The sequence below is a fragment of the Candoia aspera genome, chromosome 2 (assembly GCF_035149785.1).
Source record: "Candoia aspera isolate rCanAsp1 chromosome 2, rCanAsp1.hap2, whole genome shotgun sequence".
In the NCBI taxonomy this organism is placed as follows: Eukaryota; Metazoa; Chordata; class Lepidosauria; order Squamata; family Boidae; genus Candoia; species Candoia aspera.
This window is the reverse complement of record NC_086154.1, coordinates 201,253,841-201,267,324: the sequence shown is the minus strand read 5'-3', so window position 1 is coordinate 201,267,324 and position 13,484 is coordinate 201,253,841. Positions and strand designations below refer to the sequence as shown.

At 36.4% G+C, this 13,484-nt stretch overlaps 1 protein-coding gene across 4 annotated transcripts in view; it reads left to right on the top strand.

Moving 5' to 3' along the window:
• Nucleotides 1-13,484, top strand: part of GKAP1 (G kinase anchoring protein 1) — a 41,145-nt gene that overhangs the window by 2,522 nt on the left and 25,139 nt on the right. For all 4 annotated transcript variants that reach the window (XM_063295201.1, XM_063295202.1, XM_063295198.1 and 1 more), the window contains exons 2-5: nt 387-653; nt 794-937; nt 2,076-2,153; nt 13,017-13,149. In XM_063295201.1, coding sequence (XP_063151271.1) covers nt 435-653; nt 794-937; nt 2,076-2,153; nt 13,017-13,149 — 574 coding nt within the window. In that variant the 5' untranslated portion in view covers nt 387-434. The remainder of the gene's footprint in view (nt 1-386; nt 654-793; nt 938-2,075; nt 2,154-13,016; nt 13,150-13,484) is intronic.

The window sequence follows — 13,484 nt, the reverse complement described above, 5'->3', positions numbered from 1 at the left end:
TCCAGTTGTCTTAACAAAAATGTATCTAGAACAATGTTTTTTAAACTTGGCAACTGTAAGATGTATGGACTTCAACTCCCCAAATTCCAGGCTGGCTGGGAAATTCTGGGAGTTGAAGTCTATACATCTTACAGTTGCCAAGTTTGAAAAACACTGATCTAGAACTTTCCAGGATACAATTGCACTTGGTAATACAACTGCCCTTATTGAAAAATTATCAGTTGTTTGTATTTTAGGCAAACTAAGATTGAAATGTCCTTTTAGGGTTTTGGTCATGCTACATTTCTGTGCCAGGTCAAAATAGCTATGATTTTCATTGTATTTATGCTCAACCAAAATAAGGAGTCCGTCCATAATTTCCTATTATGTTGTTGTTGTTTTTCCAGGAAATACTGTGATTTGGAGATCTGCTTCCAGAGACTTGCAGCATTAAAATGGCTTCTGCTGTAATTAGTTCAGTCCCTACTACTGCATCTAGATTTGCTCTTTTGCAAGTTGATAGTGGCAGTGGCTCTGATTCAGAATCTGGAAAGGGAAGAAGTAGTCAGAGTGGTGGAAAGACCCAAACTGCGGGCAACAAGTCAACTACAAATGAAAAGAAAAAGGAAAAGAGGAGGAAAAAGAAGGAGCAGCAGCAGAGTGAAGCAAATGAGGTTAAGTGTGGGTTAATTTGGAAAAAACTAAATGACCTTAATAGAACAAATATACCACCATACAGTTAAACTGTAAAAAACAGTTTCAGCGAGTCAGTCTTTCATATGTTAAAATAGGTCGTTCTTCTCATTTTTTTTAGCTCAGAAATCTTGCTTTTAAAAAAATTCCTCCAAAAGCCTCCCACGGAGCCTGCTTATCTCTGCAGGAGCAAGCTTTCAACCCCACAGAGAGGAAAGACTCCCAGGAAGAGAATTGGCAACAGTGGAGACAAAGAGATGAGCAGGTACTTCAGTATTTTACTTTCCAATATATTACTGCCCAATTCTAGCACTCCCTCCTCCCATATTTCCCCATAGCAACAACCTGTGAGGCAGGTCGGACTCGAGAGAAAATGACTGCCCCAAAATCACCCTGTGTGGTTCCATGATTGAACGTAGACTTGAACCTGTGTCTCTCCAGTGCCAGCTCAGCATCTTAATCGCTATACCACTAGACCATAGGCTCTTACTTGTGCTTCTTAGATTTTCTGGCAAGTAAGTGGATATAAAACTGCAGCCTAAGTAAGCCTTGTGAACATAATTCTGTGTACCTGTGCATAGAATTAGGATGCAACTGACTGCAGTCTTAAGCAAATTTATTTAAAGCAGTGGTCCCCAAACTTTTCAGCTCATCATCCCCTTTATGAAGTTTCAGATTGTTCATCGACCCCCAAACATTTATTAGATGAAAATAATTTAATTAATACTACTTCAAATAATAGTACTACAAATAACAACAACAATAATAGATAATAATGACTTTGTAACAATAGGTAATATTTAAAATATGAAAAATACAGGATTTAACATATCTTTTTTACTGTAACTATTGATCTCATTAATTGGAAGGATGCATTTGATGAGTGTCAAAAAGGGCACTGTTATTTGGTTGGAGATTGGTGAGCTTTAGTCATAAGTCAACATGCTCTTCCAAGTTCAATCTGTTCCTACTGACCTCCACTTACCCCCTTTTGATCCTCAGCCATTTATCGACCTCTTGGATAGTCCCATTGACCCTTGGGGGTCGATACTGACCACTTGGGGAACCCTGATTTACAGCAAGGTCTTACTTAATTCAGAATTTAAGTTATTTCTGAATTAGGAAGGGTTCACCTTCAATAGCTGTAACAGAATTGCTTTTACTATTCTGTACAAAATCTTACTACTGAAGATGTCATAGATGAGAAAAATGTTTTGTACATCCAGTGTATATGGTATTTATGCACACACTGTATAAAGTATATATAGATTTATTTCACAGGAGCAAGATTTTTCTCAGAAATTTTGTCCTGGTCTTGACTTAATTTACAATCTCACTTTACAGAACACAGTAAAGGGCAATGAAAAATAGCCTGATTCTGCTTTTCTGCCTTGATTTTTCAGCTGACTTCTGAAATGTTTGAAGCAGACCTTGAAAAAGCTTTACTTTTAAGCAAACTGGAATATGAAGAACACAGAAAGGTATTTCTTAACTGTCATTATGATTAAAGCATAATATCCATTCCAGATCCTGGATCTACCATAGTATCAATTATTTTCTTAATGTACAAAAATGTTGAGAGGCTTAAAAATGTTACATGTTGGGTCATGAAAGGAAGCCTTAGTTAATTTTATCATATGAATCACTAAAACATGTTCTCGAATCTTGTTTGAACAACAAAAAATAAAAAGAGATAGGACTTCCATTTGTTTTTCTTGCACTAAAAAGGAAACATTTTTTGTTTTCTTCCTTCAAACAGTACATACATGTACAAGTTTTATAAGATTCCTCATGAGTTGATTAAAGAAGCTGGCTTACCAACAGAACCTCAATGTTGCTTTTAAATATCAAGTGACAAAAATTATGCATGATTATATTTCTCATAATATATAAAAACATCAGAAGAGAAGGCAATCATTAATCTTCTTTTATATCTTTATATATATATATATATTAATCTTTTCATAGCTTAATATTATTAAAATAATAAAGCTGTTCAGTTATAAAATTGAAAACTAATTTTAAAATACCTGCATCAGTTAATAAAATATTAATCTAAATTATATGACTTCAGTTTAAACAAAGTGGATGCTAAGCAGATTTGTCAGTAAATGACAGGCTTTTATCATTTCATGTGAAAAATACTAATATTCAGGTCACATAGAACCATAACTTAGAATAACCATATTAGCCAGCTGTGGATTAGGATACCTACATTTGTCCCATTTCAGTTTTGTTCCTCTTGTTAGAATTAATAAACTAAGGAATGATAGCTTTCTGTTACATGAAACCAGGATTCTGCGTGGTTCCCCCAAAAAATCAGGATCTGTAAACAAACAAGTAACTTTGCCTTCTGGTTTAAATTGTCTGGGAACAACAAACCAAAAATTTTGGTTAGGGCAGAGGAAAAGTGAATAGAGTATATGCACCAATGTGCAACCTGTTCCTGAAAACCAGTGATAAGGCCTTTCCATTATAAATGTATTCAGACTTTTCTGTTTGATTCCATACAACAGAGGTTTATTCAGTTGCTTGCAGAAAATACAATTATCTAGCAGTTTCAAATTTCACATGAAAGAGAAAGTAATCTGTAGAAGTGTTTTTCGGTATGGTAATGTAATTAGTAGGGCAAGGATTTCTATGACATGTCATATTTTTTCTGGAACCTTTATTTGAATTTATAAGTAAGTTAAAATATGTTTTAGAGTAATCTGGTAAGAATTAGATGCTTTTTATTTTGCCTGAAAAGTCATATTTTGACTTTTTAAAGGTGTTATGTCATATTTCTGCTTAATTTTGTAACAAATGTCATATTTTGGTCATTGGCAACCCTCCTGATAAGATAGCAAGTTCGAGCCAGCAAAGAAAGTGAGAGTTTGCCTGTTTTTTTCTTTTTCTTATTTGCTCCCCAACTCAGAGAGAGAGAGGTGTGTGTGTGTGTGTGAGTGAGAGAGAGAGAGAGAGAGAGAGAGAGAGAGGTGGAAACAAAGGCTTCTCCCCTGACCAGGCCTGGAAAAAAAGGTGAGAATTTACCTGTTTCGTTTTTTGTTTTTTGTTTTCTTACTTGCTCCCCAACTCGGGGGTGTGTGTGAGGGAGGGAGGGAAAGGAAAAGGCTTCTCCTCTGACCAGGTCTGAGAATTTGCCTGTTTTTTCTTTTTCTTATTTGCTCCCCAACTCAGGGCTCTGTGTGTGTGTGTGTGTGTGTGTGTGTATAAGAGAGGGAGAGCACCCCTTTTTAAAATGACTTCAGCAGGCAGAGGCTTCTCCCCTGACCAGGCCTGAAAAAAAGTGAGAATTTGCCTATTTTTTTTTCTTTTTCTCATTTGCTCCCCAACTCAGGTGTGTGTGTGTTCAAGGTGGTGGAGTCACGTGAGAGCTACAATCTGATTTCAACATGCCTAAAAGTAGACGTTCAGTGAGTGTGAAATTACAGCATCTTGTTCAAGAATTTGGGGAGCAGATTTTCAGTAGCGATGGTGATATTTTGTTTTGTAAATTGTGTGAAGTTAAGGTATTGGTCCAAAAGTGTTTTAATATTCAACAACATTGTGACACCACGAAACACAGTTGTTTAGCATGACTTACCTTCACTGAGAACAGGCAACATCTCCTTTTCGAGAGAGCTTCTTCTTCAACTGCAGGTTCATCAAATACCCAATCAGAATTTTGTAAGGATCTCTGTACGATGATGGTTAATTCAGATATTCCCTTAAGGAAATAAGGTAGTGGTAGCCTCAGGCAGTTTTTGGAGAAGTACACCAGTCACCCAATTCCAAATGAATCAACTGTAAGGAAAAATTACATCTCTGCCTGCTATGAAGATGTGTTAGGAAAGATAAGATCTGCTGTTGACAGCAATAAGATATGGGTTTCAGTAGATGAAACAAGTGATGTAAACGGAAGATATGTAGCCAATGTTGTTACTGGCACTCTGAAATGTGACAAGCCTGGTGAAGTATTTTTTCTAACATGTGAAACTGTCATGAGTACTGATGACGAGCTGGAAGGGGCCTCTATCCAGGGGGGAAAACACATGCGTAGTACTGAGGAATTAAGCAGCCATTCAAAGAGACACAGATCAGACCCACCTTAACTTTTGGGGTTTATCTGTCTGGGTTTTTCCCACGCTTCTTCAGTTTGTTAGGATTCTGTTTTATGTAGCAGTAATAAACACTAGAGACCTACTCCTCGTCTCAGCGTGATTTCTGACTGTTAGGACAGAAACTCTACAAAAAGTAAACAATTCCACTATTGCTATGCTCTTTGACGATTCTATGAAACTACTCTGGCCGGATGGTGTAAAAAGGGGAAATATCCTTCTCTTTGTAACAGATGCTGTTCCATACATGACTAAAGCAACCAAGGGACTTAAACCTCTTTATCCAAAAATGATCCATATCACATGCCTTGCACATGGTTTACACAGAGTGGCCGAAGAGATTCGAAGCAACTATCTTGATGTAGAGAAGATAATTTTGAATGGGGAAAAATGTTCATTAAAGCTCCACTTCAAGCACAAAAGTTTAAAGAAATTGGTCCTACTTTGGCTCTCCCTCCCCAACCTGTTGTGACACGTTGGGAGACTTGGCTGGATGCAGCTGTGTATTATTTCACAAATTATGCTTCCTTGCAGCAAATAGTTAAAGACTTTGACTGTTGTGAATCTTCCTCCATCAAGATTGTGCAAGATTCCTTTTCTGAAATCTTGGCTAGAAACTTAGCATATATAGGATCTAACTTCAGTGGATTATCAAGAGCAATCACCCGCCTTGAAACTGTAGGAATGGAACTTAGTGATGCACTGAAGATTGTAAAACAAACAGAGTGATTTAAAGCAAGCAAAGGGGAAAGTGGCTAAAAAAATTAGCGATAAACTGCAAAGAGTGCCGCAATCTAATCTGGGTTATTCAACACTTTGCAAAATAAGTAACGTTCTAAATGGACTCGAAGCAAAATTTGAAGACTTTGAGCCAGAATTTTCTCCAGATGAATTCGCTTTTTTCCAATTTGTTCCTATAACTTCTTGTGATGTCGGACGGAGTTTCTCCAGATACAAGAACATACTGGTGGACAACAGAAGAAGTTTTGAGTTTGATAACCTCAAGATGCACATGGTCATCCAATGCAATTCTGCTGTTAATGAAAACTAATCCAGGGATGACCATTTTACTCTCAAAATGTTCATTTGATTCCTTCAATACTAGCACTTCTGCACTGGAAGTGAAGAAGAATAAACCTTTTAATTTGTGTGTGTGTGTGTGTGTGTGTGTGTAAGCACAGAATTTGAAAAATCGGGTGCTAATTTCAGAAAAATTGTAATGTCATATTTTTGCTTTAAAAGTCATATTTTTGGTTTAATGGTCATATTTAAACGATTTTAAGGTCATAAATGCTTGCAAATTTCTAACATGTTTAGGTCATAGAAATCCTCGCCCTAGTAATTAGAGTAACGAAACATAAATAAATATTCTCTAATTTTAGATCACGGTCTAAAATATGGGTGGGGGGTGTTTCCATTGCTAGATATATGACTGATTTTCTAAGAACAAATTATAGGCATTCTTTGTAATAATAATATCCTAATAAAATTAACTTCTGTCTTAGTGGGAAAGATATTTTTACGTGGCATAATAATAAGAAATATTCAAAATTTTATATATATAACCTGATGAAAAAAAAATTATCCTTAATTTCTAATGTTTCTATAAACATTTCCTAGCTATAATCATTTTTTTGTGTTTTAAAATACTCTTTTGCTAACTGAACACTTCAATGTAAGCTAATCTGGGATGAATTGGGGCTTGAGTTTATAATAGTATAATAGATGTTCCAAGGAGGAACAAAAACATGTAATCCTCCTGCATATATTTCAGGCGTTCAAACAGGAATTTCAAATCACAGGGCTATGGTTGGAGTTAAGTCCCAAGTCAGGGCAAGGAAAAAGGAAGCAATACCTGCATGCTATGATTGCTCCTTCAACAAAGAGTCACTGCTGTTTGCTGTGATGCAGAAGAAGCTCCAGATGGCACAGAGACCAGTTAGTGTGGCTCTGCTGGGTCATTGATAAACTTAGTCAGGATACTGACTGAATCATACACAGTTGGAAATAGATAAGGTTTGAAAGAGACGGTTTGTTTAGGAAACATTTTCCAGCAGCAGCTCTGCCCTTTTTGATCTGAGATAAGGGATTCTTCAACTTGGGACTATAAGACTGGATAAACCACCTACCATGAAGGAGATGAAGAAGATTAAAAAACACTAAGCTCTAGCTGATCACAATTCAACTTGCAGTTACAAGGAGTCTCTAACTGCAAAATAAGGTATTTTCCAAACATATGAAATGGCTGCATAACTGATCCAGTAGTTCAGCTAGACCAACAGTTCCTTTCTTTCAAACAAGGATGAGGTTCCTTTTGATCTTCTCCCCAAATTCTCTTATATTTCCAATAGGCAACAGAGTGAAAAATTCTATATGCTTTCTGATGAGAGTTCCAGACATGATGTTTTTCTTTTCTAAAGATGCAGTCATCTGAGATCCAATTTCAGCTTCCAGTAGACTTTTGTTTCCCAGAGAAGAATTCTCTGCAAGAGTTTCCAGTGTTCTATAACACTATGTACATTATCCTGAGCAGTGAAAAGACACTACAACGAGCAGATGGATAAGCACAGTTTTTCAGAAATCAGTTCCTTACACCCATCTTCCTTCTCTTATAGCCAGTAGAGTAAGTCTCTCCTGATCAAATTATCATCCCACCAGGCTAAGAAACATAGTTATCCATTAAGATATAACAGAGTGGCTATAGGTGGTGATAAATGGCTTAGCAGCTGCCCTTGGTTCTGGTGCCATGGGTTTCAAGGATAAAAATGAGGCTGTAAGGAATTCCTACATACTCCAGAAGTCTGTGCCAGAATTTTTGATTGAGCTTCCTATGTTGTGGTATCTTATAAATGAAGCCATTAGTGGACACTGGGACCACTGAATGGAGCAGAGCTTAACACAGCGAAAGATGCGCACAGAAAAAGAATATTATCTTAAATAGCATTAATGAGCATGTTAGAGAAATATAGGTTATTGATCTTACACACTTAGCCCACCCAAGCATAAAGAATTACACACTTAAAGTAGGTTCAAAAGTAAGTAAAAAGAGTCTTACTGATTTATTTGGTCCAGTTACATCCATTTAGAAGAAAAATGATGATTTTTGTTCTTTCTTTTCCCTAAACTGAATTGACTCTCAGCCCTCATTGCTGCTGAAGGCTGCATGGAGAAAAGGGAAACCACCTGAATCCAAGGCCATGCATGACCCAAGATGGAAAGAGCTGCAGCCGCATGCTCCCTTCCAGGATAGTGAAGGAGGAAGTGAACTTAGGAATGTGGGAGGGACAACAAACAGCTTCCTCCAGAAGCACATAGAGAATTTGCATCCTAGAGCGAACTTATCTACATGCTAATGAGGCATGCTGATTTGCTGGGACCTTCAACAATAAGATGCTGCAAAAGCTATGACAGCTGATGATGTGGCACAATTTCTTATTAAAGAACTGGAACAGCAATATCTAATTATTCTCCTTAATGGGGCGTAGTGTCTTTGGGAGCTTCTTCATGACATACATGTTGAAATATAGGATAAAAAGAGTATAAGAAGATCTGAGAAAGGATTAGTATTACTACTTTTGCTCCTTTACACCCCAGTCAAGAAGCAGAAAGAGAGAAGTGGCAGAGGTCTCTACCCTACCTCTCCAAGACTAGGGATAGATAATTTTTATGCATTTATTGTAACTTTAATCACCCAATAACTACTTTTCTCTTGTTATGAACATGTAATGGAAAATATAAAAAAACACTGGGTTAAAAAATTCAGATAGTAAAATCAAGATAAAATGAGCAGAAAGAATAAAAATCAACCCCAAAGTCTGCTTCCTCAAGACACAACAGATGATAGACCCTAGCATGACACCCTACGCCTAGTAGTAGGAGAAAGATTCTACTAGTTTGTAGTCCCCTGTGATGTCATTATTATAGATCACTGAGTCCATGCGCTATCAAGGATGCCTGTGGCTTTGAACTGTTTTCAGAACCTCAAAATGTCTTTCTTTAAAATCTTAAAAGGAATGAACAGTGTCATTCATCTGATAAGCAGCACTTCCTTCAAACAACTGGATCTCGGGCATATATTCAATGTTTGTTTTAGTCCCCAAGAAAATGGAATTGAAGAGTCATACTAGATTTTAAAGACCTCAAGAAGCATATAAAGTCACATCAGTTTATATGGAGATATTCAGATCTTTTGTATGTGCTGTATTAAAAGGAGACTTTGTCACTTTGGTGGATCTCATAGAGGCCTAATTGTATAGCTACACCCTTTGAAGACATTGCAAGTTTCTGTGGTTTATGTATCAAACACATTTCAGTGCATATCCTTAACCTTTGAGTTCTCCTCAGCTTCCAAGATAGTTACAAAGCTGCTGTCCATCTTAATTTCACATCTTGGATATTGCGAATCTCATGGCTTTTCAATCAAATATAGCAGATTCCACAGGCTTTTCTTGAAGAAGATAGCTCTGCAATTAGAGCAGTTCTCACATCCTGTGATTTAGACCTCGTTTTCCTACCCTCATTGGCAGGGAATGAGACCAAAGAATCATCACCTAAATGGAGTATTACCTTTCAGTGCTACAGTCTCATCAGAGTCCTGTCCAAGTGAAAGCTTCCCTGACATGCTGGACATCAACAGTTCTTCAGAAGAACAATTCCCTTAAAGGGAGGAAATAACAGACTAAAACATATTAGTATCAAGCTGAGGAATGTATTGGGAGGGCTTACTGGCACAGAGCAGGGCACCTACCTCAGATCTCCTATAATGTAAAGTGATAAGAACTACTGGCTTTCCTGTTTGGGCTGAGGGGCAAGCATATGCTAATATTGGTGACAAAGTAACTGCAAAGACTCATATCAACAGGAATGAAGCACCTGCCAGTTGCAAGAGATATTTGGGGCCAAGGTCCTTTCTTCCATCTGGATACAGAATGGCTGAACCTTCATGACTGAAGACTGAACAGCACATATTTAAGGCACAAGTAGGTGAGACTGGAGTTTTACAGACGTCTAAAGCACCTAGAAGGGAGCACATTAAACAGATCTATGAAATCACCTTTTGTTTCTTTGGCATAAGAGAAAAAGTAAAATTTATCAGATGTCATATTTCTTCTGTTTTCTGAATGATGCCGTTAGGGAGGGGCTTCAGCTTAGTACTGCAAAGAGGTAATCACAGTTTTGGACTCAAGGGTGGGAGTTCTATCATCCACATCTTAAAGTTTTTTGTGGGGCTCTTTTGTGCTCTCCGTCATACACAGATTTTCCAAATAGGATATTCACAGGAGCTGGAGGCCTTAAAAGCACCATTTGAACCATTAAATTTGGTCTTGCTAAAGGTTCTGTTATAGACAGTCATCTTATTCATGGTGATTACTTTAAAAAAAATGATTTTGGAGCATGCCCACCATATTGAACCAGGAGGAGAGGCACACTCTGGATGTATGTAAAGCTCTCAATGTCCCTCAGAAACATTCAGGACATTCAGATGTGCAGACAACTTTTTTATTTCCTCTTTCCTTATAAAGATCAAGGTGAATCTGGGCACCGTATACTTGACATTTTTTTATTCTGTCCCCAGGAAAAAAGCATCACTTCTACTCTGGCAACACTAACATTGGTATTCTTACTGGATACATCTGTGAGCAGCCATTTGGCTGTTAGTGTCCATGTTTATTAAGATGCTTCATGTTGGACACCTTTGCTTCTTTCAAAACTTTTTGACAGATGGTACTAAAGAATAGAATTGAAAGAGTTGAAAGAGCTATTTATGCCATGTAAGGCACACAATTGCTACATGCAGAAATCCAACTGAAAGCATCCCCAGTGGATAGCTGTCCAGACTCTGCTTGAATATAGCTAAAGACAGAAAGCTCTCCACCTCACTAAAAATTCCATTATTGAATTGTTCTTAAGGGAGTTTTTTCCTGATGTTCAGCTGAAATCTGGAGTTATGACTTTCTTTGAGTGACAAGCTCCAGGTACTTGAAGAATGCTTTCACATTCTCCTTCAGCGTTTCTCTTGTCAAGACCAAACTGATTCATTTCCCTAAATTTTTAATTAAAGAGGATTCTGTTTAGAAAATGTATATACTACCCACTCCTTTATTTCCTGGCCGTCTTCGTTGATCTTCCCTATACATTTTGCAAGTTATCTGGATTCTTCTTTTAAAAAACAAAAACAAAACAGAAAATCAGTGATGATCATAAGAAATATGAGAAGAAGTTAAAATACTAAATTCTCAGGTGACAGCTCCTGGTTGAATTTTTCTAGACTTGGAATCTAAGCAAGGTTGTACCTGGTTAATACCTCATTGGGAGACCATCAAGCAATCCCAGGGTTGTAAACTAGATTCTTGAGAAGAAATACAGATATCTAAAATATCCATGCTCAATATTTTTACATAAAACCATTTAAGGGTAATCTGTTAGGAAAACATATTAATATCATTAATAAAGATTGAGTAAATTTGAATACATTTATTCTTCGTTGTAGCTTATTTCACAGCTCTTTGTTGTGTCAGTTTTTCAGCCACAGCAATTTCTCATGCTTCTAAATACCAGTGCTCTAATGAAAGATGTACTATGGCTTTCAGGGTCTTGCTGTAACAAATCTATCAACTAACAGTAAAAACAGAATCAGTTTCTTATGCTGCCTCAATTTAATGCCATAGGAAATATGGACAATAAACCAACAGCAGGATTCATTGTAAAAGACTGTTGGGTGATTTTCGTATTTTCTTCAAATATTTTGACCAGAAGAAAGACTGACTGGGCATTATAAGAGATGGTAATATGTACTTATTTGTTTATACCTTCTCTAATGCAGTCCAGAAAGGCTGTGATTTACATAGGGTAATTCTATTTGACAACATCTATAAACTGCTGCAATAAAAAAAAAATTGGATGGTATAAATAATAAAGAAAATATAGCAAATTCTACCAAGGTCAACAGCAAGATTAAGAAGCTAATAGAAGAAGGGTTCTTAAACTTTATGGTATTGTGATCCCCTAAGATGATAAATGTTGTGTAATCCCACTTTATGGTGTCCATTAATAAGACTGATTTTAGTGGTTTTAGATTTAGACAATAAATATTTAAATAGACCACTTTTAATTAGTTTAAATTATTAAATTTTAATCAATACGTTAACAGTGGTTCTCAAACTTCGTAGCACACTGTGTATTTGTACAGGTGGAATGAAGAGCAAAGCCTGGAGCAAGTTGTAACAGCGGTCCCATTTTGCTTGCGCATGCCCAATCAATTTTTTTTAATTGTGAGTCCACATAAGTTACTCGTGACCCCTCCCTCCTGGTCCTAACCCACGGTTTGAGTACCCCTTATTGGAGAATCACCCAAATTTGTAAGCACAGTTCTGGTTGCTGCACCTCAGTGCAGAAATTTAGAGTTGGGACAAGACTAGAGCAACTAACTCCTTTAATATAGAAGCTTAAAAGTTATGGAGCTTTTTATCTGAAAAAAAAAGTAAAAAGGAAGTATGAGTGGGGGCAGAAAATGACACATATTGGGAAAAATGGGTGGGAGATTTTTTTCCCCCTTGTTTCAAAATGACAGAACCCAGGGGCATCCAATGAAGCTAAATTGTTGTGTGTCCAAATAAATAAAATACTTCTTTACAGTCTACAAAATTTGGTTAATCTGTGGAATTCTATAATACAAAAAATAGTAATACCGGCAACCAACCTGGATAGCTTATTAGAGAAATCGATGGATGTTAAAACTATTATTGGCTATTCATGATGGCATTTACATCTTGCTTATGTTCCCCTGAGTGGTATCTAGCTGGATACTATGGCAACAAAATGCTGAACTAATTCATATACAGTATTGTCATTATTTAGGCTATATAAGATAAATTTGAATTGTTCTGCCTATGAGTGATATAATTTCTATTCTCCAAAGTAATACATTTGTGACAGTAAAACTATAGAATTGTATTTGTGGTTACTGCCTCATATGTAGGATAAAGGCATTTGGGATAGCCAAGTCAATAGCAGATTAAGAAAATAATGCTTATAGTAATGTTATTGGTATAAAATGTTATGCGGTTCATTGTATAATGCTGAATAGTGCCTGTTTAGAGAAACATCCAAAATAATAAATTATATCAATCAAAATATTAGTCTATGTGTTTTATATAATTTTGTGCTTATTTTCCTTTTGGTAGAGGTTTACTATATACATTTTTGAAATAATTAAAGAAAATACTCATTTTTATTCCATTATAGGAATATGAACATGTTGAAAATGCATCTCTTCCATCAAAGGCTATACACAAAAGAGAGAAACGAAAAAATCAGCAGGGAAAAGACAAACCTCTCACAGTGTCTTTGAAAGATTTTCAGTCTGATACTAACATAGGTATGTTTTTATTTTATTTTTTTGAGATATGCTCAAAGCAGTCCTAAGACTTAGAGCTTTTGCCAGGTTGGGGAAACTGACTTGTAAAGCAATAAAAAGGAATTACATACATGAAATTAATGGGAAATGTTAAAGGGATTGAAAAATACCATTAGTTGTAAAATATTATGTATATCCCACTTTTTCTTTTACCATTAGGGGACCCTTAACAGCTAATACGTTAAATATAAAGAAATGATGAAAGCAATATGATAAAGTCAGTGATCACAACACATGCGAACTGCATACATTGTCTTCCAGTTAAGGCAATTTAACTGCATGCAGTAAAGAGAGAG